We start from the raw sequence: 25,416 nt of genomic DNA on the forward strand, positions 1-25,416 counted from the left end.
ATTTTATCAGTTTATATATTTTGTGGTAAATTACATTGTCCAAACAAAGAGATCTGAGTGCAATTCATCTAAGGAATTTAATTAAAGTCACCCTGACACCACAATACTTTTAAACCAGGAATCATTTCTGTCTTTCTCAATAAGGCCATTTATGAAGAAGAAAAATGATACTTTTCTCATAGAAAATTGCATCACATAGGTATTTCTGTAGGAATATTCACAGCAAATAGGAATTTCTCTCTTCTTGGGTTTCTAAGAGCAGTGCCCACTCATCAGACTCCTCAGGCATAATATGCAGATTTACAACAGCAGTAATAACAATACCCTTCAGTATTTATTCTTTGATAGTATATTTGAAATATATTGAAAAAATCATATTACTTAAATTATTTTAAGTTTATATATCATTTTGTGGCAAAGTAGATCATTTGAGATGATGTTTCATAGTGATCAAGTGAAAACTCAGGTCCTTGGGCTTAATTATGTGCACTTTTCAAAATATATCAGTTAATACATTTTGACAATCACCTGAAAAATCTATTGGAGCTCACTTAATGCTCTTGTGGTGATTTTACCAAATGAGGCTGAAATGTTCATTTATGCAAATTTTTCTCATGTCACTGCAATCTTAGCTTTCAAAAATTAATGACATGGATGTAAACTGTACACAATGAATTGGTAGGGAGCCACAGAAAGGAGAGTTGTTGCTGAGCTGCTTCATAAAGCATTAGCTGGTTTTCTTCTTTCTCAGGCCAGTATTTGCCTCTGATACTGACCAGCTTCATGCCGATCCTCCTGTAAAGCACAATAATTATATCAGTATCAATTAACTTCTGAGACTTACTTTTCTTTCATAAAAATTAAAATATATCAGAGGTCTTCAGATAGATACCAGTGGAGTTTTAGCCATAGATTCAGATAGGTTTTGCCAAACCAGAAATCTATCTCATGAATATCATGACTGCAACAGCAACCTACCCTGAATTCTACTGAGACATTTATAGACAGCCCTCTTGATCTCCACTGTATACAGTAACAAAAAATTGCTTTCTGATTTTATCTGAGGAAGTATGGATCTTGAGAATACATTTTACTTTCTATATAACATGCATGTGATAAATTACAGTTTCTCACATGGACTCCTCAATCACCTTTCCTCCAAAGGATAGATTTTCTAATCTTATTTATGTCTGGACTGCGGTTTCTTAGCCAAGTCCAGACACTACCATCCTAGCACTAACAAATCACTGTGTCCAAATTGCTTTGATCTCCTTTTGGCTGCCAGTAAATGAAGAATTAATATGCATTTCTTCCAGGGTTAATTTTCCAAATTTTCATTTCCAAAACTTTAAAACCTAAAGAGGAAAGCTTCTTTTTAAGAGGTGCTGAGACATACTGGTTCTGACTGGCACTTCTGTTCTACTGGCACTGATATTTCTGAGGTCCAAGATAACCTCCCTGCCACAGAAAGCCACTGACATTCTTTTGTCACCTTTCATGGATATATTCCCTGCATTTGCTAATTTGCTTGATATTCCTATATTTTGTTCTGAGTAATATTTCTAGTGTTCTTATTCATATTTTAATATTTTATTAGTAGGAGAAAAGGTCCTATGCTAGTATAAAACTTCAATTTGATTTCCATAACCTTTTTTTTTTTCTACCCCTAGAGATTTTGAAATCTTCACCCATGTAGATGGATTTCAGGGATACTAGCTGGGTCATTCTTTTTGCATGTAGCACACACTTCACTACATTAACTAAATCTCAATTTTATTCCTCCTGTGCCATACTGTTTTACCACTCCTCCTCTGCTTTCCCTGCAATGTTTGCCAGCTTGCTTTACATTTACATTTCCTGAACTACTCTGGCAGATCAAAGATTTATTTTAATGAAATGTCTTTACTATTTGCTGCTACCTACAGTGGATTCTTATGTGTCTGTCCTTTTGCATGCCTACCTCAGCATGTGGTTGTGCATGCTGCCTGCTGCTGAGTTACGAGTGAGAGGCATCTCTTGGGTCCTAATGTGATAGCCTTGTTTCCTACAGCCATAATATACACTTATAGTCAAATTTTGTCTTCATTTTCATCACATGGAAGTTTATATTATGTGCATAGTTTTATTGTCTTCTAGTTTTGGTTAAGCAGCTTGCATTTCATGCTACACTGGGCTCACTACTGGGTGGTCTTTACAGTCACCTAATTGACAACAAAGTCAGTGGGAGCACAGATGTGAAAGTATTGACAATTCAGCCTACATAAAACTTTTGCACTGAAGCACCCAGTTATGCTATGGAGCTTACACTGTTCAAATAATAGTTAGACTGCAAAGGAATGTGGCCATACCATTTCCTTTCCTTGGGTTACTCTCATATGTTTATCTTGTGTTTGCATGCCAGGGTCTAAAAGGCAAAGCGATGCAGACGATTTTGCTAATCGTATACTGCTGAGAAAAATATTTGCTTTGGAGAAATTCAGCAGTGTTTTTTGGCACATTTACATGTTAAGAGTGTAGAAAGTAAGAGGGTAAGAAGTCATCCTACCTTCTCATTAAAAAAGTCATCAAAGCCTCACCCTTTGCACAAAAAAAAAAAAAAAAAAAAAGACCCAAAAATTCAGGCAAATTATAGTAAGAGGGAATTATGCAGCCTGCTTAGTCCCAGGAGGAGATGAAAAACTGTATGTCCTTATTGTCTACAATGTTTTTCCAAGGCTTGTCTCTTCTATTGTCAAGAACAATCCAGCCAAAGAGAAGGGACTATTGTTATTAGACAATGTAGCAAGAGAATTTAGTCTGATACTAGCCATTTCATATCCAAAAAATATTTTTGGAGATATAGGTATAAAAGTGAACCAACATTGTAAGATCACTGAATGTACTACTACAAAAAAAAAAAAAAAACAAAAAAAAACAAACAAAACCTAAAGGCATGAAGTGTCTAATTTTAGAAGTGGTAATGCCTGTGTTTGCTGTGGGTGGGCTGTAGCACAGGAGTTCAACACTTGCCCTCTGCTGTTCAGATAGCAAAATGCTTTAGGCTCTTGAGGTATTTTTAAGTGTCATTCATATTTGGTTAAAGACTAGGATGTGCTGTGGATATGTCAATGACAGCGTGTAACTTTCCACCTTGTCACGTTACATTTACATGGAGACAATTTTGATACCAGTTTTGGTTCTCTGGGGATGTATTTGATGCAGTGCAACAAAAATTCAGTCGTAAAAACAAGACAGTAACGTGCTCTTTGCTTCTTGTTTGGAGAAATCCAGCATGCAAAATGGTGAACTGAATTATAGGCTTTCATGTTTGGGACAGAATACTAGAGAAGGTTATTTCTTTCTGTGGAGAGCTGCATTTTGGTACTGCCTTCTCAATAGCCCTCTCTTCTGCTGCAGAAAACAAACAAAGCAGGTATTTTCTACTGAAATGTTAAAGGGAGAGTTTGGGAGCTGTGAAAGTGATCCAGTTTTAAACAGGAAGGGTGCCTAAGAACTAACAATTCTTCCCCCTCTGAAGGCAGTATTGTACCCCAAAACTTGCAGAGACTCCTGGATTCATCTTCAGAGTTGCCAGTTAATTGTCCATCACTTCACAAAGATGTTCATATGATGCAACATGTGACATATTTCTTTCTGCTGAGGACATAAATGGAGATGATTGAATGACGGAAGCGTTTATTCCTCTAGTAATCTCCTGTAAGAGTTCTGAATCCTTTTCAAGGGGTCTGAAAGGAAAGAAATAGTGAAGAATTTTAAATGTGTGTCTGAGAAACTGAAAATTGACTTTGAATTATTGAAAAAAATCTGATTTATTAATGAGCAATCCTTCCAATAGCTTCAGCTGTCATGTGAAGTCTAAATATTGCTACTTTACATTTCTATCCAGTCATGTAAAACTATGAGAAGACATCCACTGACATTGTTTTATTGAGATTTTTGTCTATGACTCCCAAAAGCAGCGTCTCTTTGGTCAAACTCTGAATTGCTGGGGAAGTTACCAGCACACAATCCTGATGCCTTCCCACAGTGGCAGAACAGCTATCCATTATTCCCTGTTTATATCATCCCACTGTGAATCAGAGCCAGATGCTGGCACACAAAGCTGCATCTGTCAACACTCTTGTGGCACTTTATTGTAACTTTGCCAAAAAAATTTCAAACGACTTTCACTCTCTCAGAAGCAGCTACCCAGGGAATGTGTGGTATTCTGCTTCTGCAGAGAGCAACAGATCTCTTTCTTTTGATAGCTCACTGCAAGCCACTCTGAGGAGTCAGACTTATGTGATACAAAAGAAACCCAAAATCTTTGCTGGTGTAAATGAGTTGAAATCCTTGATTTTCATGGGAAAAGAAAAAAATCAATCCAATCTGTGAGGGAAGAGATGCTAAACTAACAAAGACATTCTCACACTTGGATTCTGTTTTATTCCACTTCTTAAAGTTCATTAATCAGGATCTTTTCACAAGATTTGTTAAAGGTTTCTGAGAAAAATCTAGTGTTGTGGAGCATCATCCAAAGACTCAAACACTTTAGTTTTGAAAAATAAGCTGTTCAGAAAGTAAAGGTAAAACTCGAATGCAAAACGACAACAAAAGCCACTAATAGTAAACAAAATGAGTTTCATATTCAAAAGGTAAAAATAAGTTTAGGCAATACACTTGCAAAATAGTTATTGCATTTAATGACTCATTGTCAAAACTGATTTCCAGTTAGAACTGATGGTATTTCAAGTAGGTTAAAAACTGGAAGCATTATAGAGCCATATAACCCTTCCTCAGTGCTCATCATTGTCAGGACTGAATTCAGCATGAAAAATATTTGCAGAGAATTCTTTAAGCCAAAAGTGGTTTTATCCATATTTTTAAGACCTAGTTGGCAAGAAAACAACTTAGAAACCTAACAACCATAAGTTCCAAATGTCAGCTTGTAAGAGCATATGTTTCTTTCTCCCAGCTTGGATGGCTTCAAGTACAGGGGAAAACACAATTCCCAAAAGAAAGAGCCTCCTTTTCAAGCTTAGATTTATTAGCTTTTAAAAATCAATATATTGTAAAAGAGAGTCCTTATGTATATGGCAGATTTTGCTGACAGTACTGCTGTATGGAACTGTTTATTTAAATGTATGGGATAGAATTATCAATTGCATGATATGTTGGTAGAAAAGGCTGTCACTGGAGTCAGCTCCTCATAGCTCTGCCAGACTTCAGCTGGGAGGGTTCAAAACTTGCCATGGCAGATTATTCTTTTAGTAAAGATTGCTGATTTAGGCAAAATATTGCAATCATTTCCAATGCTTAGTTCTTTTTTTTGTTGACCATTTAAAATTTGTTTCCTTCAGTCCTCCTCCTTCAAATGTTTTCACTGGTCCTAAACTGGCTACAAGTGAGACGCACTAAAAGGCTTCATGTCATTGTTTCACAGGCTGAGGCATCTGCTCAGCAGTATCCTGTTAGCAAACACTATAGTCAAACAGAATTTAGGATTATCTGCATGGACCCACCCATAGATACCCCTCTTGATGCTGTCATTTTCTAGTGTTGGAGAGCAAGCCATAGAAAGATTTTGGTATTGTAACACTGAGCACGGTAGAATCTGTGCTTTAACACTTATCAACCTAATAGTCTCTGAGGACCATAACCAATTGCTTAATCTCCTCAATGCCTGAGAAATCAGGAGGGCCATCATGGGGTTGCTTAAGCCAGCCAAGCCAGCCAGCTACATCTCAAATGGTCACTATTTTGGGAAACTAAGGGCCTTACATCTGTATTTGGCAGGACACTCTTCTCCAGTTAGTTATATAAACCCATATGATACATCTCTAAAATACATGTATTTTTTTAATTGTAAGTGAGCTAACAAATCCATTATCTTTATAATACACTCCTAAAACTGTGATAGGAGGTTAACCATCATGCAAGGAGTCTCTGTCAGCTTTAATAGGAAAATAACTGAGATCTATGCAAATGTGCCTTTGAAGACCTCCTGGTGCTGCATACACTGAACCATTATGAAGAATGGAAATTGTATGCTGAAGGGCTTTGATTTTTCTTCTGAATTTTTCATCAATGAGGCCAAACATAGAGCTCCACTGTGGGACCGACAGAAGTTCCTATCCTCATCCAAACATAGATTCTATTATCTCTGCTGGAAAACAAAGAAGCTCAGTTTATACAGAAATAGTCCACAGTCACAACACTTCACAGAGAGGAAGAGCATAGGATTTACAAACACTTTGACAAGATACATTTCATCATGAAGCATTTCCAGCTTAGCAATAATTCCTCACCTCTTCTGCTCTGAGAACATGCAATGGAGAGCACAGAAAGGCACTCAGCTGTGCTCTGAGCAGTGTGTGCTCCCCCTGCCTTGCTTCTGCATCTAGTTCCCAGCCACCATGACATTTAGCTTTCACTGTTCTTGGTTCAGGCACTTTTTTGCACTATCTGCTTTGTCAAAAAAGAAATACAACTTACTGACATATACCTAGGATGAGTCAAGACTAATTTATTTTTATTTCATCAGGAAATACTATTTTTCCCTCTGGTGCTTCATTTTCCTCCCTCTTGTTCACTCTGTCCTTCAACTGTTCTCTGACAGAGTAAACACCAAAAGTTCAAAAGGCACTCAAGGCCCATACCCATTAAACCTAAACAATGCTTTTATCTTTGTTTTAGTTAAGCTTGACAACAAAATCCTATCTCTCTATGTGATACTCATTCATATAATTGCTGGGGGCTTAGAGAGCAGTGTGCTTCTAGGCAGCAGGTTAAGAGTGTGAAAAATCATACATGACTCTTGAATTTAGTCCTAGAATGTTTTGATGGCATGTAGTGTCATCTTTATGTAGAAATGCAAAATGAGATGTTGCCAAACTTTAACCTTAGCTGTCTTTATAGCCAATGGTATGAAATGGAGACCTCCAGAGGACAATTTCATCCTGAAAAGGATGCTCAAGATAGAAAAGATTAATTGCTCTTGGAAGGTACCAATTTCTCTCCATTGACTATAAATGGTTCCCTAGGGTGACTTATCTAGGTTTAACTGTCTAAAAGTTAACTTTTAAATGTCTGGGTGAGAAAGAGCCTACATGCATTCAAAAACTATGTTAAAAATGTGCAAGCAAGGACTTGAAATGACAAGTTTTTATGAGATTTCAAAAGGTATTATGAGGAGCTGTTGGCTCAGTGAAGAAACAAAGCAGTGCTCCTCTGAAAAGTATGAGCAGCAGTAATCACACGTTCACAGAATGCACTGGGTTGAAAGGAACCCTTGAAGGTCACCTTGTCCAGCTCCCCTGCAGTGAGAAGGGACATCTTCAATTAGATCAGGTTACTCAGGACCCCATCAAGTTTAATCTTGAACGTCTCCAGGGATGGGAACTGAACCACAACACTGCTATAACATTGTGGGAGTAAGAGAAGGGGAGGAAAAAAAATAGAGGGAAATATTGCCTTGTATAAATATGGAGGGCATTCCCTAGCCAAATATGCCAAGCAAAAGAAGTCTAAATAATTTTAGCCACCAAACAAAGATCCAGTTTTTACAGCTGCCCCTTTCATAGAATTTAAACTTTGGAATTTTTCATTCAATTTTTCTTTTTTCTCAAATTCTCTTCTATCCATTTATAGGAGGAATTGAAAGGCATGGTAAGCTAAGTCAGTCTCACCAAAATCATACATTGAGCACAAGGGCTGGAACTCATCACAGCAAATCCCATGACTCTTGGTCCTAAATATAACCTCTTTATAGGAAAGAAGAATTTTCCTGGGAAAAGGAAAGGGAAGAAAGAATCAAAAGTTGCCAAAATATGGTTGGTTTCTAGTAATCATTAGCTACAATATTATAGGGATGTTGTTCCACTATTTCTCATAATTCTTCCTACCTTTAGACACCTGTAGCTTCCTTTAGACATACCCAGCAGCTTTGGTTGAAATTTCTTCATCCCAGAAGAGTTCAGGCCATGTATTCTGTCTGGCTATAAAAGCCACAGCTGCTGAGGAGTACTGCATCAAGCCTAACATCACCATATGCTTTAAAGGGTGGAAATTTTAGCCTCAGATCTCAATACATTTTTTTTTGTTTTACTATCACTATGTCTTGTTCTTGTAATTCCAAAAACTATTGCAGCCATAGAACTTTCAGAAGACAGAGAAAGCTCACTGAGTTTCTTAATCACACAGAGTTTAACCTTCAAAGGGATTAGATACTGAACGCCCACCTAATACTTAACTCTCATTGATTTCAGTAGGAGGGAGGAACAGTTAGTAGCCAACACCTCTGCACTTTTGGGGCATACTCCTGATATTTGATCTAATAAAAATCTCTCGATTCTTTTCCCTCTAACGTCAAACTGCATTATTGAAATTCTTCTTTCAGAAAAATGGTTATAGATTCATGCTCTTAGGTGATTGTCAAACACAGACAAGACAGGTAACATAATCATTAAATTGTTTCATTCTAGCAAAAAGATTGAAAGAGGTGAAAAAACTTCTTGGCTTGAGGTCACAGCTGTTTACATTCAGTTAGACTTCCAGTGATTTCTATATTAAACATCTTCATTATCTACAAATATCTCTAATTGTGAGAGATTATAATACATGTAATTTGATTCTGTCGAGGCAGAGCTGGTTTTAGTCATAGAATTGTTTTAGTTAGAAAAGACCTTTTAAGATCATTAAGTCCACCCATCCTCTAAGTCTGCCAAAGCTGGGGCTAAGCCATGTCCCTTAGCACCATATCTCTGTCTTTGAAACACCTCCAGGGATGGGGATTCAACCACCTCCCTTCACAGCCTGTTCCAGTGCTTGAGAACCCTTTCAGTGAAGAAGTTTCTCATAATGTCCAACCTAAACTGCCCCTGGTGCAACCTGAGGCCATTTCCTCTGATCCTGTCACTTGTAACCAGGGAGAAGAGACCAAACTCCAGGCAGGATTGTTTACGAGACCTGGCTTGAAGAAAACATAAAGTTTCAGCATTCTTGAAGCGAACTCTAGGCAGCTTTTCTGACTTTAACACTGAATGTTTCTGAGATGTATTGGGACTAATGACAGTTGAGATGATGCTAAGTAGTGATAGACCAAATACAAATAACTCAAATTACTGAGCAGTGATCCCATGGCATAGTTAGTGTCTGCTGCATTTCATCATAACAGCTTATCAGTCCCCTCCATTCTGTTTAATTGTTAGCAGCAAGTATTTAATTGCAGTGTTTTCTTTACTCCGTTTTAATTATTTTCCTGTGGATAATTCCTATTGTGAAAAGCAAGCATCTACACCAGCTCCTGATACATTAATTATGCTAGGTATCACTGTATATGATGCCAATTTATTAAAGGTTATTTGGGAAGAAAAAGAAGGCTGAATATGTCTTTTCATTTTATAATCTGCTTTTGCAGTCCTTTTGCACTCCAGTGTGTACCAATTACTATAATAGCCCATCATTTCTACACAATAACCCATCATTTTCACTGTCCTAGGACTTAGTTCTTTGAGATCCATCATTTAATATTTCTAAACATAACATGCAGGACTATTTTTTTTTCCCCTGCTAAATGCATGTGATAAATAATGGGAGGAAGTGGAGACAATTCAATTCGATTTTCATTTTTTTCCACTTCAATTTTCCTTTAATGTCAGGAAAGGCTGCATGACTTCTTACTTAATGTGTAATGACAAAACTGTTAAAACTTAACTTTTAACTCCCTAATGACTTCAATCTTCTGAACACAAAAATTGGAACAGCTTTCACAAGATATGGATTGAGCTAAGAGGGGCTTTGGAGCTTCAATCTGGTAAAAAAAGCTCTGGAAAAGAATTCTTGACAAATAGAGTGTTGTAAAGGGATTTAACTGTGCAAGGCTATTGTGAAGCTAAGATACATTGCATATATTTCTGGTAGGGACCTATAGCATTGGCTGTGGGTTAGCAAAAGAAAAGCCCCACTCATAGTTGTACCCTCTGTTGCAATTTACACATTCCTTATGCAAACTTAAATTGTGTGAGATAACAAACCCACAGGAAAAGAAAAAAAACCAAACCAAACCAAAACAACAAACAAATAAAACCCAACAAACCTATTCCCAGCTGTGAATTTAATTGGTTTGGTGGCTGAGTGGAAGCAGCTAACTGATGTTCACACGACCTCTGGGAGTCTGCGCTGGTGGAATCTCACACCTGTTCAGTTACCAAATCCAGCAGGGATAGAAAGAGAATTTTCTGTTCAGAAACATCACTAAAGAAATATCTTTGTATGCCTCTGTGTGTAGATGTACGTGCATATGTACATGCGGGTCCAGATACCTCCAGTATATATTATAGAGGTATGAATGTGTGCAGAGGTGTATAAGAATGCATCATCAAAAATCAAAAGATGGACTCAGATCTCTACATATTTAACAGAGGAGAATATGGAGTTAATGATACTTTTTGCTTGGTGCCTTGAGAAGGGAAATTTAATTCTTCCCCCTGCCCCACTCAAAAGAGCATTTGGCTTATCATCCTTACTACACCTTCACTGTTAACCTGCTGGTCTTTTCTCTTAGCTGAAGAGGTGGATGGCCTCCTAAGGCTGTTAGGTTATTTATAACAGGCTTGGTTTTGTTGTCAGCGTGTTGAGGGAGAAGCATCTCTCAGTACCATGCTTTACACATGAGTTAGGCACTCTGTTATCTATGATATTTTTAATGTACTTCAAATTCAAGTAGAACATATAGATAAATTGGACAATATCCATGTGCTCTGCACACTTTTTCTTTTCTTATGTATCATAATAATTAGTGATAGCCAGTGTAACAGAATGTGAAAATGTAAAGGGTTGTATTGCTACTGGTAATTGCTGCACATATTGTAGCAGTGTTTTTCTCAAGTAAGATCATCCTCATACAGAAATAGAGTTTCAGTGTATGTTTGGTAATTATCCATTTAATAAAGAGCCAGATTTTGAGTGTATATGAAAAACTGAAATATATGTTGGCTACTAGGATAGACTTCTCCTTAAAAGAGTTGTCTTCTTATCCATTAATTCCTTTTTTCACTGTCAAAAATGGGCTGGACTTGCAGCCCAGAAAGCCAGACATATCCTGGGCTGCATCAGGAGAAGTGTGGCCAGCAGGTCAAGGGAGGTGATTCTCCCCCTCTGCTCTGGTGAGACCCCACCTGGAGTACTGCATCCAGTTCTGGAGCCCCTATTACAAGAGGGATATGGAGGTGCTGGAAGGTGTCCAGAAAAGGGCCACAAAGATGATCAGAGGGCTGGAGCTCTTCTCCTGTGAGGTGAGACTGAGAGCGTTGGGGCTGTTCAGTCTGGAGAAGAGAAAGCTCCGAGGTGACCTTCTTCCAGTATCTGAAGGGGGCTACAAGAAAGCTGGGGAGGGACTTTTTAGGATCTCAGGGAGTGACAGGACTAGGGGGAATGGAATAAAGCTGGAAGTGGGGAGATTCAGGCTGGATGTGAGGAAGAAGTTCTTCACCACGAGAGTGGTGAGAGCCTGGAATGGGTTGTCCAGGGAGGTGGTTGGGGCCCCATCCCTGGAGGTGTTTAAGGCCAGGCTGGATGAGGCTCTGGCCAGCCTGATCTAGTGTGAGGTGTCCCTGCCCATGGCAGGTGGGTTGGAACTGGATGATCCTTGTGGTCCCTTCCAACCCTGACTGATTCTATGATTCTAAATAGGTCATTAAGACCCTGTTGAAACATTTTTTTTCCCTTTTGGACGTAATTGTACCATTTTTGACACTTTTGGGTTACATCTAAATTAGTAAATCAATCTCATTTCAACTTTGAATGTGATTCCTTCTGTCATAGAGCAATCCACACTAGGTCAAGATGGGCCAGCTTCATCCCAGCTGTCTAGTGGGAGTGTTCTCTGGCCTCTGCCAACTCCTGAACTAAGACATTGTCGCTTGGAACAGATCAACATTGTTGGAGGCTATTTTAAAAAAACAAAATGTTGCAGGACATGTAGGTCTGAATTCTAGAGTCCAGTAACATTCCCAGGCACCATTTAATTCACTAGTGTACATAAAACCATTGTGTTATGATGTATTCCTTAGAAATGTTCTTTGGGCCCCCTGTGTTTCACTTCATTCCTTCCCCAAAATTAGCATTTCCCTTGTTTGGAGCAGTTATATAGCACTCACCTCTTAATCCTTAATTACCCTTTCTTAAGGAAAAGCTATTTTCTCACACTTTTTTTCATGCACACATACTAAGGAGAGAAACTCTTCCTCAGAACAGTGACAGTCTAATGTCTTCTGGTGGTTTGAGCTTCAGGTGCCTTTAAGATGACCACGAAGACAAAGTCCTCCAAAAAAGATAAAGAGTCCTAAGGGATGGACCTGGTCATCCCAGGATATGGTAGCATGTTAATTCTATTCCGATTTCCAGTATCACATTATTTAAGGCAGTGTCTAGGTGAGATTGCTCTCTTCCCCTCTCCTCCTGGAGAAGAGCTGGTGTCTCGTGGTTTGTGTGTGGGAGATGGCTCTGCATGGCAGGGGAATTTTGAGCTGTGTCACAAATCCTGGTGAGCCTGGGGTGGGGAGCATAGCTTTGGTCTCCTCACAGGCCCACAGAGGCTGGTAGGGATGGAGGATTCTGGAAGGTTTTGACCTGGTAGACTCAGCCTAATTTGTGCATGCATTCATCCTACCTGAATGCCTTCTGTATGGATATTTGTAAACATGATCTCCATTTAAGCTTCCAGTCAGTCTCCAGCATTCCTTTTTTAATTCTTCCTCTGCAGAAAGGAGTAGAATATCTTTCTGTCCTCTGGTCCTGAGTAGCTCCTGGCTCTAACTCAGGACATGTCTGAAGAGCAATGATGGATAAGAAGGGAAAGGTTCATCTTTAACTTCAAGTAGCTCACATGTCAAAACTGGAAGCCTGAACAGAATGGTGGGACTCCATTAAGGTTTCAATCCCCTAAAAGCACATTTGGCAGTCTTACCTCATTCTGCTGATCCATGTCTTGTTCCAGCCTTCATGAAACATTTGATTTGAATTTACTTTCCATAACAAATGACTGTGCAAAGAGCACACTTACTCTGTTTCAATTATTTCTATTATCATTAGGGAAAGATGTCACATCCGGGCAGAAGGAGATTTATTTGAAGACATTTTGCTGTGCTGTATGAAAGATTCTGCACCAAAGCCTGGGTGCTGTTGGATTCCTGCCATTCAGATATCCAGGGTATGGATATGAAGAAGTGCACAGCCATAGAAATAGTGTTTCCACTTATTGCTTTCTGTGACAGCATTGTTTATTTCCATATCCAAGTTGAAAATTCAGCTATCTACAACGCCTTCAGTCATTTAAAGATAATAATTTTAGAAGCGTTTTATTACATCCTATGATCTTTTGATTCAGTAAGATAAATCTAGAGACTTTATCTATGTCATTTAAGATTGCTGTAGACAAATTGAACTGAGCAGATCAGGGAAGAAAGCAAGCCCACATGATTTGCTGTTATCATGAGAAAACAATTTATCCTCAGTGCTTGGACATGACATTTTGAACACATGTAGAAAGACACTTCCTAGATTGAGAAAAGTAAGGTAATTAAAGTTTGTCTTGTATTACTTATCATGTAATATAAAATCTAAAATATTCATAAAAGAAGTCAGAATGGTTTTCTTGATGACATATCAAGTGATTTAGTAAACAGTGATGACAGGAGTTTTACAGGGCTTGAAGACTGTAGCTTGTTTTCAATGAACTCTTGCTACCATCTAGAATCTTAAATCTTTTAATGAACTCTTGCTACCATCTAGAATCTTAAATCTTTTACTCATGTTTGCAGCACATTTGTTATCTTTCAGGTAGTAGAGGAAGCTGCTCAAGCCTTAACATGACACTTTTTCTCCTGATGAGTACATTCCCATGAGCTTAAAGTCAGCACATTTCACTCTTTCAGTTTCTATCAGCTGCAATTAGTTGTCAGACAGCTGTTCACAATATCATGTGAGGGAGGTACCTGTAGCACAACTGCATGGACAAATTAGGCATAGAAATGTATGCATGTTTCTGTTTGCAATCACAATAGCAAATTTTTGGAGTAACAAAGCCCTAATAAATATATAAACAAACAAACAAAAAAACCCCAAGTGAACCAAACAAAACCAAATCAAACCAAAACAAAATGAACAAACAAACAACCCCCCCCACCAAACCCACTAAATCAAGTCAAATTAACTTTTTTTGGTCTTATCTCATGGCAGAAAAATGAAGTCTAATTTGACACGAGAAGCAAATAAATATGCAGACATAAATTTCAATGCTTTTCTGTGGCTGGGTTTTTAAAACAGCAAGATAACTGTATGTCCAATAATAATACCAGTAATCTGGATAATGACTTCTCCTGATTCATAGACTAATCTGATTGTCCACTGGGATCATTAAAAACATCCTGCCTTCCTCTCATTTACATCATGGATATGTGTCCAATTGGCCACTGCTAGAGTCAAGATAGTAGACACCATTAATCCTAATGGTCTGATTTGCTGAGGCCACTTCCTCATTTCTATTTATGAGCTCTCTGTACTGCAGAAAACCACTTGTGCTTTATAACTTCCAGAGGAGAGAAAAAGGAAAAGAAATTTAACTTTGGATATCCCCTTTAACATATTTCATCAAAAAGACTGGATAAAATATTTATTCAGCTACTGTCCTCTGCATTTCCATCAAAGTGAATAGGGAGACATTTAATAACACATGGAAACATTAGAGGAGATTTTTATCAGAGTGGATGGGAACCTGCTCAGAACAAACATTCTGGCCTAAGGGAAAGTTTTTGATCTGTGAAGCTTAAGCTTTTGGTGCTTAAAACACTCTCATATTGGATCATGTGGTCAATTTGCATGAAATAAATGATTTGCTTAAAACTTGTAAGACTGTAAAATAGAACTTGACAAGTCATTAGCAAGAAGTGGTATTGCACTGGCATTATCCTAACACTGGTGCAATCATTAGAAAACTGCTGCTACAGCAAAGAACAGGAAGATAATGGAGCCAGCCTTAAACTTTGACCTAAAGGTGCTTAGATCATTGCCCCACACAGTAGAGACCACACTGCAGTCCAGATTATTGACTATCCTTCTTCATTACTGATGTACTCAACATTCTGAGTCACTGCCCTTTACCATCTTTCACATAAAACAATTAGTACAAGTTATAAAATTTATCATTTTTTTCCATCGAGGGATAGGTGATGGAGTGTAGGCAAAAATAAAGAAAAAAAGAGTTAAACTGTAATCTATGAATTTAATCCAAACCAACAGAAAGAAAAAAAGATTATTTACCTGTTCTTCATTAATTTTTATGTTGTGTTTGTTTTCAGTTTGAACTAGGAATTCAATTAATGAAGTTGCTGTGTGTTGACAGAGGTTATGGATAAAAAATTTCCAGTCTGGTTGGCAGCAAATTGCATTCAGCATCTCGTCAGTTTTCTTTGTAATTTCAAGATGATTTTTTTTAAAGGCATAAGATATTTGGAAAATCATGGCTAGACATCTGGATTTGTGAAGCTTGGCTACTGTCCATCTAAAATCTAGAATCATTTGGTAATGAGATTGGTAAATATCCACTTGTGATCGTTGCCCTGGCAGGAAACTTGTGTAAACCCCAAAGTTTTATCATTTTTTACCATTTGCACTGCCTTCAATGCATTGATTTTGTCAATGTGGGGGCATTTTGTCAGTGGCTCAGGTGTGAGTCAGGTTTGAGCAGTTCCATGTGTGATATTTTATACAAATTGCTGGATGAACTAGGATTGATGCTTGGAAATTATTTGCCTGCAATCATACACATGCTGATGAGATGCAATAACATTAAGACCATGGTGCTCAAATCCCACTGCTGTCTTCAAAATGATGCTTTTCTCCTGCGTTCCTCAGGAGTATACATACCTTTGTAAAATGAGAGAGGTAAGTATGATGCTACAGCTTCCAGGGCTCATTAAGATCTTAATTTCTCTTCTGAGCCTGTCATGAAGCATGAGGCATGGCTTTGAGTTTCTGGAGCTGAGATTTAACAGCCTGATTGTGTGTGGACTCTGACGCTGGTGCATATGACTGAATCAATATTATATTTAACTACTAAAATTTGTTTCACATGCCACAACCAATTGTTCTTTCTGATGATAATGACATGATAATGGGGCCTCTGAGAGTGATGAGAACAGTATTTTTAGCAGGGCCTGTTGTGAGAGAACAAGGGATGATGCTTTTAAACTAAAAAAGAGATTTAGACTAGATAGAAGAAGAATTTTTTTACACTGAGGATGGTGAAACACTGGCTGAGGTTGCCCAGAGAGGTGGCAGATGCTCCATCCCTGGAAATATTCCAGGTCAGGTTGTTTGGAGCTCTGAGCAACCTGATCTAGTTAAAGATGTCCCTCCTCACTGCAGGGGGTGGGTTTGCTAGATGACCTTTAAAGGTCCTGTCCAATCCAAACCATTCTCTGATTCTATGATAGCTACTGAGCGTAAATGTCAGAGAAAGAAATCAAAAAGAAATAAAAAGACTGCAAGAAGCTGTTTTAAGCCAGAAAGGAAGCATAAGTAATATAAGACTGCAATAGATCTGTTTGTGAATCTTTGGGGAAATGAAGTGAAAAATATTATGGATAAAGCACAGTATCTGTACATAGGCTAAGTCAGTACAGAACATCCCAGTTCAATAATACAAGAGTAGAGTTCCACACTGTGAGAGAGTAGAGGTGCTTCAGTCAGCAGCTGGAGTCAGAACCTTGTCAGTGTTTACAGTGTGTGACCTGATTGGTACTGGCTAATTAAGAAAAATCCTTAAGGATAAGAAACATAATAATTTTTACTGATATTTCAGAAAGTTCATGATAAGTGGACTTGAGGGACCAGCTGAAGATCACTTGTTTGACAGAAGAAAATAAGCTTTTACTGTAGAAGAGGCATCATGAGTATGTAACCTTATTATCACAGTATTATTCTTCAGAGTTTTTTAGTCTAATGAAGAAAAATAGGGCTGCAAACATTTCAGCATATCCTTGAGTCACTAGGACTTCAGTGTTTGAAAACATACCTCTCAAAAATAAATGACTTTATTTGCTGAGAAATACATTTCTTTTCTGTGATATCTGGAAGATAGTAGCTTTTATGCATGGTTTCATAATTTAAACACAAACAATTCTGAAGGGAGCTCAGCCTCCCAGTGAATCTGCTCAGCCTCTTACTGAATACATTTTCTATGCTTTTAAATCTGTATACTCAGGTCCGGGACACAAGGAAATGATGCCACCTCGTCTTCTGCTAGAACATAGTCCAAGAAAGAAACCAGCAGCTATTGAAGGCAAGTTTGAGCCTTATTCCTCCTTTACTGCCTTCTACTCATTGACTTGACTTGATTCTAATGGATTTTGTTTCTAGGTTTAAACTGCATTAAAAAAATGATCAAAAAAACTGGACCTGGGACATGAATGACACACTGATATTTGTATGACAAGACCTAAATATTCCTTATAGGACTATCACAGATGGCTCATGGTGTTTCCTGAGTAAAACAGATTACAGGATGGGGTCCCAGTATGTAAAATGCTTTGGGTTGTGTTCAGCCATAAGCTGCCATCTAACTGTAAACATAATCGACATTATCCTCTTAATACACTTTGGATTACTCTTTCAGTTATTGTTATCCAGTAATGTTTCTGTGTATTATCTGCAATAATGAACACAAGATTTCTGGCTTTGCATTTATCAACCCTATTCTTATCATTAAAAAACACTGAAAAAAAAATACGAAGTCAGATCCTACCTCCAGGAGATTAAATCACAACCCCTGCAATTGAAATATATTGTTTGCAGCCTGATCATATCAGTAAGAATGGTTGAAATATGCAGTTTAATTTTTAAATTAACTATGCCTGATGACTTAAAACTATCATTGCAATATAAGCTCTTGGTCTCTACATCATGCAATTTAATGGTGGAAAACACATGAGGCTTTTCATGTAATTGTATAGCAGTTTGGAGTCATTCAGTCACACCATGGCATTTGTTAATCTCTCTCATAGGGGTCTTAGTTCTGTGCTATCCAGAAAGCAATTGCAATCTAAGAGAAAAACAGATGGGGTGGCAGCAGAATAAGGAACAAGAGCTACAAGATTTGCCTGCATTTGGAAACAGAAAATTAGAGTTAGATTTTGGCAGAACCTATGCCTAAAACAAAGAGTTAAATTAATTACATGTTTCTGTAATGTGATTATTGTGAGTCAGAACATTTGGATAGGAGCAAATACGTGACTTATTATCTCTTTCCCTAAAATCTCTTTTACTTCAAATGAGTATTGCTTTGTGAACACACTGTTTAAAGGAATACAAAACTCTGGTTATTGTGACACAATAGAGTATCAAAATAGATTTGCAGTGCTTCTTGTTTTAAGGAAATGTTGGAATGCTGCTTATCAGTAAAAAGTGGTCCCTGAAATGTTAAACAACGTTACCCAGCAATTAACCAGAATGGAAAAAAAGACATAATAGAAAAAGACTTCTGCATTTGCTGAGTGATAAACTTAATCTTTAAATATAACTGTTATTCAACATAAACAGGCATCAAATTAACATTAAGTTCTTGATTTTAAAAATCATGAGAAGCATGCAATTACTGCAATTGCACATGGAAATGACTATTTATGGCCAGTAACACATTTGTGTGTTTCATTAGCTCATTTATGCATGCAATTGAGGTAATTGGGAATGTAAATTAGACATCCATTTGGCAAACAAATTGGGGGGTAGATTATCTGCTCAGAATCACACAACTAAATTCCTTTTAAGGCTCGAGGCCAGTCACTAGGATACAATACTGTTAAAGCAACAGTCTTGGAAGAAAGGAAGAAGGAAAAATTGCTTGGGAAATGCTGCTGCTGTATTGCACTGTTGTGTGATTTCCACATAAGAGAAAATCTGCCACAAAGCATATTTAGGAAACCATGAGCCTTCAAGAATTCTAAACCCTCAAGTTTTATTTTGGCCCTGGGTAAAATAATTAACTAATTTATGGGAATATCTGGCATGGTATCAGAGGGTGGTAAAGAGGAGTAGGCAGAGAAATTAAATTCTGTGGAATAATTGAAGAAACATCTGTCTGTGATTTCTTAATGCTTGCATGCCTTTATGCCACATCACTAGATAGCACTTAATCAGGTGAAGGGACAGATCACACAGAACCACAGAATCAGAGAATATTAGGGGCTGGAAAGGTCCTTGAAAGATCATCCAGTCCATCCCCCCTGCCAGAGCAGGATCACCTATACCAGATTGCACAGGAATGCATCCAGGTGGATTGTGAATATCTACCTTGAAAGATCATCCAGTCCAACCCCCCTGCCACAGCAGGATCACCTATACCAGACTGCACAGGAATGCATCCAGGTGGATCGTGTATATCTCCAGGGAGGCAGACAACCCAGCCCCCCTGGGCAGCCTGCTCCAGATCCAAACAGAAGATTCTTCTCACAATAAATATTGTTGAAGATAATAATCATGCAGAATAGGTGACAAGTGCAAGAACTGGTGATTTGAAAAATATATTTTATATATAACATGGGAAATCAGCCCAGCCTTTGACAGAAAGGTTCAGCTCTGAAAAAAGGTAAAACTGTAGAAAGTGATAGAATGGTTGTCACAGAAAATTTATGAAACCAGCCTATTTAGACCCTAGGCTTTCCAACCCAGTGCTATGCAGATACTAGACACAAAACCTTGCAGCTGGTAACAGCTGAAAAGATTTTACTCATTTTGTAGGTTAAGTAGTTTTCACTATTGCTCTGTTTTGCCACTGCCTTCTTAGGTAATCTTGGATCATTCTCGATTTCTGAGAAGGTGAAAATAGTGGCAGTGTACATGCCAGATGTCTCTAACATTTTTAGATGATTTGATACTTTCAAACAGAAGGCTGTTCCTGGCTAATATCCAATGCCCAGCAGAAAGTGTGTTCTGCTGAATTCGTGAGGTCTTAGAAAAACAGCATATTGTTATTTTGTATTAAATCTCAATCTTTCCTTGTCATTGCCATTTTCTCTTCCTTCACCTCCACAATAAATCTTTTGGAAGCAGGGTCATTATGTAAGACAATCTCGATTTGTACACCATATTCCAGCAGTATGCAATAAATTGCACTGAAGTGTGGGCTTAGGAATTGAACTTTTCAGATATGCTCTGGTCGGAAAGCAAAATGCTTTGTACTCATCTGGTCAGAAGGGAAAAGAGCAGATCGTTGCTTTCCTATTTTATGGTGGTTTGGCTCTTTTCAAAAAGCACTGCTATCTTGAGATCTGAAGCTCAAAGTTGAATGAAGAGTTTGAAGTTTCAGATCACCAACGGAAACAAAAACAAAACAAAACATCCTGTAACAATGAACGAAAGAGGGAAAGGGAATTTGTGAAGAGATACATAATTTCTACTTGTGTTCCAAGCTTTGAAACCTTGTTTGGCAAACAAGGAAGCAAAATAATCGATTTTAAGGTCTTTGTCTTATCTTTGTCTGGGGCTTTCACAAGGGCTTGGAAGCAGTGCTCTCAGCTTAGCTGACACTGATGTTACCATGTAGGGAAGACACTGCTGCTGGCTGCAATTTGATCAGATCTGTTCTCCATGACTATCTGAGCCTTGTTTCTTCCTTTACTATAGTCTTCACTTCTTTTAACTCTACCTTGCTTGTATTTTGCTATCCACTGACAACCATAAACTGCTCTGCAGTGTACATTTTGTCTCTGAATCTCTCTCAGGTCTTGACAGCTCATACAGCTCTTAGCTTTCTCCACTTCCCCACTCACCTGGGAAGGACTAATAGTCATCCTATGTTATACTCTCTGACATGGCAGGATAATCTCTCAGGAAAATGCTGTAGCTGGACAAGAAATGCCAAAACTAATGTCAGAGAAATAGTTATTAGCAAGGCTTCATATTAATCACTGCAGAACAGCATGTCTTTGCTTTCTCACAAGATCACAGCACCCCTATCAAAAGTCTTCTCTTGGTAGAAGGCATCTTAACATGTATCACTTACAATCTTAATAGACCATGCTTTATGCCATTTTGAAGAGCATCAGACCACAAAAGCCTTTGAATGTCATTGTACCCAAGCATGATTTTCCAGGTTATATTGTCCTAGAAATCTGTACTTGTGCCTTGGAGTGGGGGAGCATTTATCACAGAAGAGTCATCAACACAACCATTCTGACCTGTTAATGGGTCACGATGGGCTCTGAAATATCCCTCTCCTTTCACTGAAGTATCCTGGCTGTTCTTAGCCATCTTGCTGTGATTTCTGACATTAAATGAGGTTAAAAAGAAGAATATGAACATCTTGGTAATGTCTTCAGAGTATGTTTGTGGAACAAAATCTATTTTCTCTAGATCACTCTCTGAATCCTCTAGTTACAGATTTTGCAGAATGGAGTAAAGTGAGTTGCTGAGTAACTTTCTGCAAAACTCCTGTGGAGGCTAAATTGACATTGAAATAGAAATCTGCATCTCTGCTATTGCTGTATAGGATGTACACTGTCTGAGTATCTTAAGAAGAATTTCTAGCCTATACCTCACTTCATGAATATAACATTAGGAGATATAACCAAGAGTATCTAAATTACTAAAGCCAATATAAATTTTGACAAAGCTCCCTTGATGTAGAGAAGTGTATAAATCTTGTACAAATCAATCTGCCTCTGTACAGTCTGTCAATGGCTGTCTTTTCTTCTCTACACAGATTGTTCTATAAAAAACCTTTTTCCCCTTTTTTGTACTATAAAATCAATTACCCTTAAAAAAAAAAAAAGCCTTCCAGCAAAAGGCAGTGGTTTGAGATATGACAGCAACCTTTCCTAAATAATTTCGAATTTTTCTCCAAAATTTAGAACACATTTAATAATACTGACATGACTTGTGGATTAAAATCCCGTTTCTGAGAATTTTTAATCCAAGAGAGAATAAGTAAATAAAAAATAAGGGAGGTGTTTCTGTCAGAAATATCATAATACAGTGGGATAGATTTTAATCTAGTTTGTTAGAAGAAATAGTTTAGATAGCTTCAGCTAGCTACTGTATATGCAGCATAAACCCAAGGTTTTTTGGGAAATATGGGCCCTGCCATTCCATGAGTCTGTGCTGAAGGCAGTAAAACCTTTGAAATAATATGCACAAGGTTTCAAAGTGAGTTACTTAATGATTTAGATTAGGCATTTCAGCAGTAAACTCTAATGATTTAGCTGTGATGAAAAAAGCCGAAGTCTTCACTGTTTCAGAAAGCCCTTGACATTTTACTGAATGACATTTTACTGAATGACATGAGGCTCTTCTGTACTGCTTTTACTCTAGCATAAGACAGAAAAAAATTAAACAGAATTTGGGGAGAAAACTTACTAGGAAAAAAAAGTGTAAATATATTATATTATATATATATATGTATATTTATATGTATAAAATTGGTATCTTTTGATTAGATATATTAGTATGCTTTATCAATATTGGAAATAATAATAATAATAAGCCAATTTATGATACTAGATTATGCCTTTAAAATAAATATTCACCAAAATCTACCAAATAAACAACCCCAAATGTCTCTGAAGGTTATTTTAATTTATTTAAGTGGGTTTTATCTATTACAGCAAAGGAATCATCTTTTGCACATGCTACAGATGGAAAATATTTACTTAGATTAAGATTCACTGGACTTTCAAAGGAAGAAATTCCTCCTTTCTTTGGAAAGAAAACAGTCATCCCATTTTTCCTTAACATCAGCCATTCTTGCTCAAAACTATTCCCCATAAAAAGCAGCATCAAAACCCTTTCCAACACTGGAACTGCTGCTGATTTGTGTCACCTCAAAGGGAATGTCAGGAGCAACAGGAAGGCTAACCCTGCTCCCTGGGCTGTGTTGGTTTGGCTAGGGAAGCTCATACCATAAGAAGTCTGACAGTTTCATTCTTCATGGTAATCATCTCTGTATCACATTTGCCATTGAACATTGTCCAGTGGAGATTCTATTGCTGGTCTTGTCATGGATTCTGGAATGCCCTCTCTTTTTTTCCCTCTCTTTTTGGTTTCATTGCACTAGTATCTGTATTCTTTTGCTCCCCACTCTGCTGTTTAGTGAGGGTGACATATGGCCCCATACTGTTAACAAGCAGCTATGGCACTTGATGCAACAGAGCCATGAAAAAAGAGCCTATATCACCCCAGGAAGAAATGAGGAACACTTCTGAGGGTCACATGAAAGCACTAGGAATTTCGAGCATGATATGGCTATTACACTCTTTCTACAGACCTCAAAAATATCTCCACAAGCAACCTTCAAACCTGCCAAGCGGTGTTTCAGATTGAGATCCGAAAACACTGAAGCTGTTGCAAACAGCAAAATCAGGCTAGAGAGGTTGTCTAGGATTTCAGGGGTGCTACATCTCTAATGATCTGTGTGCCCCATTAGTCTTTCACTTGCTTGATATGACAACAAAGGGTATTGCATTACTTTGCTGAAATAAAATTGTGCAGCTTGAACAGACCCTTGCAAAAATGTCTCAAACACCCACCCGTAAATTAGAGAGGGTACCTGTGGGTGCACACACACCTATGTGTCTTTCTGTGTGAAAAGAAGCAATTCTAACAACTTTAGATTAAGACTATTTAGGTTTCCTTGATCATTCTTGACTTTTCAGTAGTTTGGCAGAGACGAGAGAGAGTTATTTCTCACAGAGAATATAACCAGACCAACAAGGGCACTTTTACCCCAGACAGGGATTCTTTTTCAAAGAGACAGCTGAGGTCAATCTTTCACTTGAAATTTAGATTTCAATTTAAAATTATGGGTTTCCAAGATATCTCAAACTAAGCATTTTAAATCCTCTAAAATGTTTGTAACTCTAAAGGGGCCTCATTGTGTGAATGGGTGAGAAATTGTTTAGAATCAAAAGTGCAAGTGACCAGTCATTGTTAGACTCTACCCTAAACAATGTGCAAAGAGGAAAGGAATGTCATCAAAAGCTGAAAGGTAAGGAGTTATTTTAATATTTGGGGTTTTTTTCATTTAATTTAATTTAATTTAATTTTTAATATCCATGTCCCAGTGAAATCAGCAGCAAAGCTTTCTTTGAGCAGCAGGGAAAGGATTTCAGTCGCCAGTTAAAATAAAAGAAGAACAAGCATAATCTCTTAAAAATTAATAAGGAGATACAATTTTTAAGTTAAAATTTATTGTAGGGTTTTTTTTCAATGATCTTTAAAATTATGCCAGTGACAGCTTAAGGTGTAGAGATGTTTGAAAAAAAAATGAGATGACATTTTACCTGGAATGAGGTTCTCACATTCAGTCTGATTATAGTTTCTCATGAGAAGTTAAATGAATGTTTGTTTTGCTCTGTTTTGTGTGTGAGTATACACAACTCTCTGCTGCTCCTCATTTCTGCCAGGACCAGAATCAGTAGGCAAGAAAAGCTGTTGCAGTATTTCACAAAGCCAGGCAATACCCAAAGTCTCTCACAAGAGCTCTTCTCCTGAGATTTCCTGACAACAGCAGTTGAGATAAATGCAGATAAGTCTTGTATAAGTACCTGAACTTTAGAAAGCTTGAAAGAACCAAAACATCTCCAAACTTCTGGAATTCAGTCCCACTGGTTAGTGTTCATTATATGCATGCCTCTCCATGGGAAGGTAATGGTGCCTGTGCTTCACTGCCCTCCTTACCTCAGTTTCTCACAGGGGATGGGATGAGCTGATAATTTCTTCCAGGGTCAATCTTTCCTTAAGTTCATAGAGCTTCTGGAGCAATACAGAGAAACTCCTAGAGCACCTTCATCTTCCAGTTGCTGAGAGGCATTCTCATGACACTATGACCAATAACTCACATGCATCTCTAAATTTAGCTCCACTCAGTGCTGGCAGTCACACATTGGTCTCACCAGGCCTGTTTTCAAGTGCTGCATTGTTGGCATGTTTCTGTTATCTCCCCTCCCCCAGTTGTCCCAGGGTTGGCTGACATCCCATGAGAATAACACAAAGACGTTTGTCAAAAGCTGGAAAAGGCAAGTCAGATTGAAACACCTCTTACTTGGTCTGCGTTGAATCCTGCTTGATTTCCACCAGTGTCCTCAGTCCCTCACCTCTGATTCAGAAACAGACCATTCTATCTCAAATGCTTCCTTGCTTTAGGGCTGTTCTCTTTGCTCCAGCCACTTCCCAAGAAAACTATTCTGTGGTTCTTTTTTCCCCCCTGCATTTCCCACTCAGTAGCACAACGTTGCTTTCATTCACACTTCTCATGTTTTCTGGATTCCATCTTTTACTACATAAAGCTCCACTAGAGTCAACAGAACAGTTTGCTAAATGCAGAGTCCATTGCTTGTCTGCTGACTGGTTCTCTCATCTTGTACACTGCCATCTGCATATATCCCT

General features: G+C 38.0%; 1 protein-coding gene across 1 annotated transcript in view; it reads left to right on the top strand.

The window, feature by feature from the left end:
- TRDN (triadin) overlaps positions 1 to 25,416 on the top strand; it is a 212,119-nt gene that overhangs the window by 86,126 nt on the left and 100,577 nt on the right. The window contains 1 exon segment of the mRNA XM_054393020.1: positions 17,243 to 17,320. Coding sequence (XP_054248995.1) covers positions 17,243 to 17,320 — 78 coding nt within the window.

Source organism: Indicator indicator, chromosome 27 (genome assembly GCF_027791375.1).
Source record: "Indicator indicator isolate 239-I01 chromosome 27, UM_Iind_1.1, whole genome shotgun sequence".
Taxonomy (NCBI): domain Eukaryota; kingdom Metazoa; phylum Chordata; class Aves; order Piciformes; family Indicatoridae; genus Indicator; species Indicator indicator.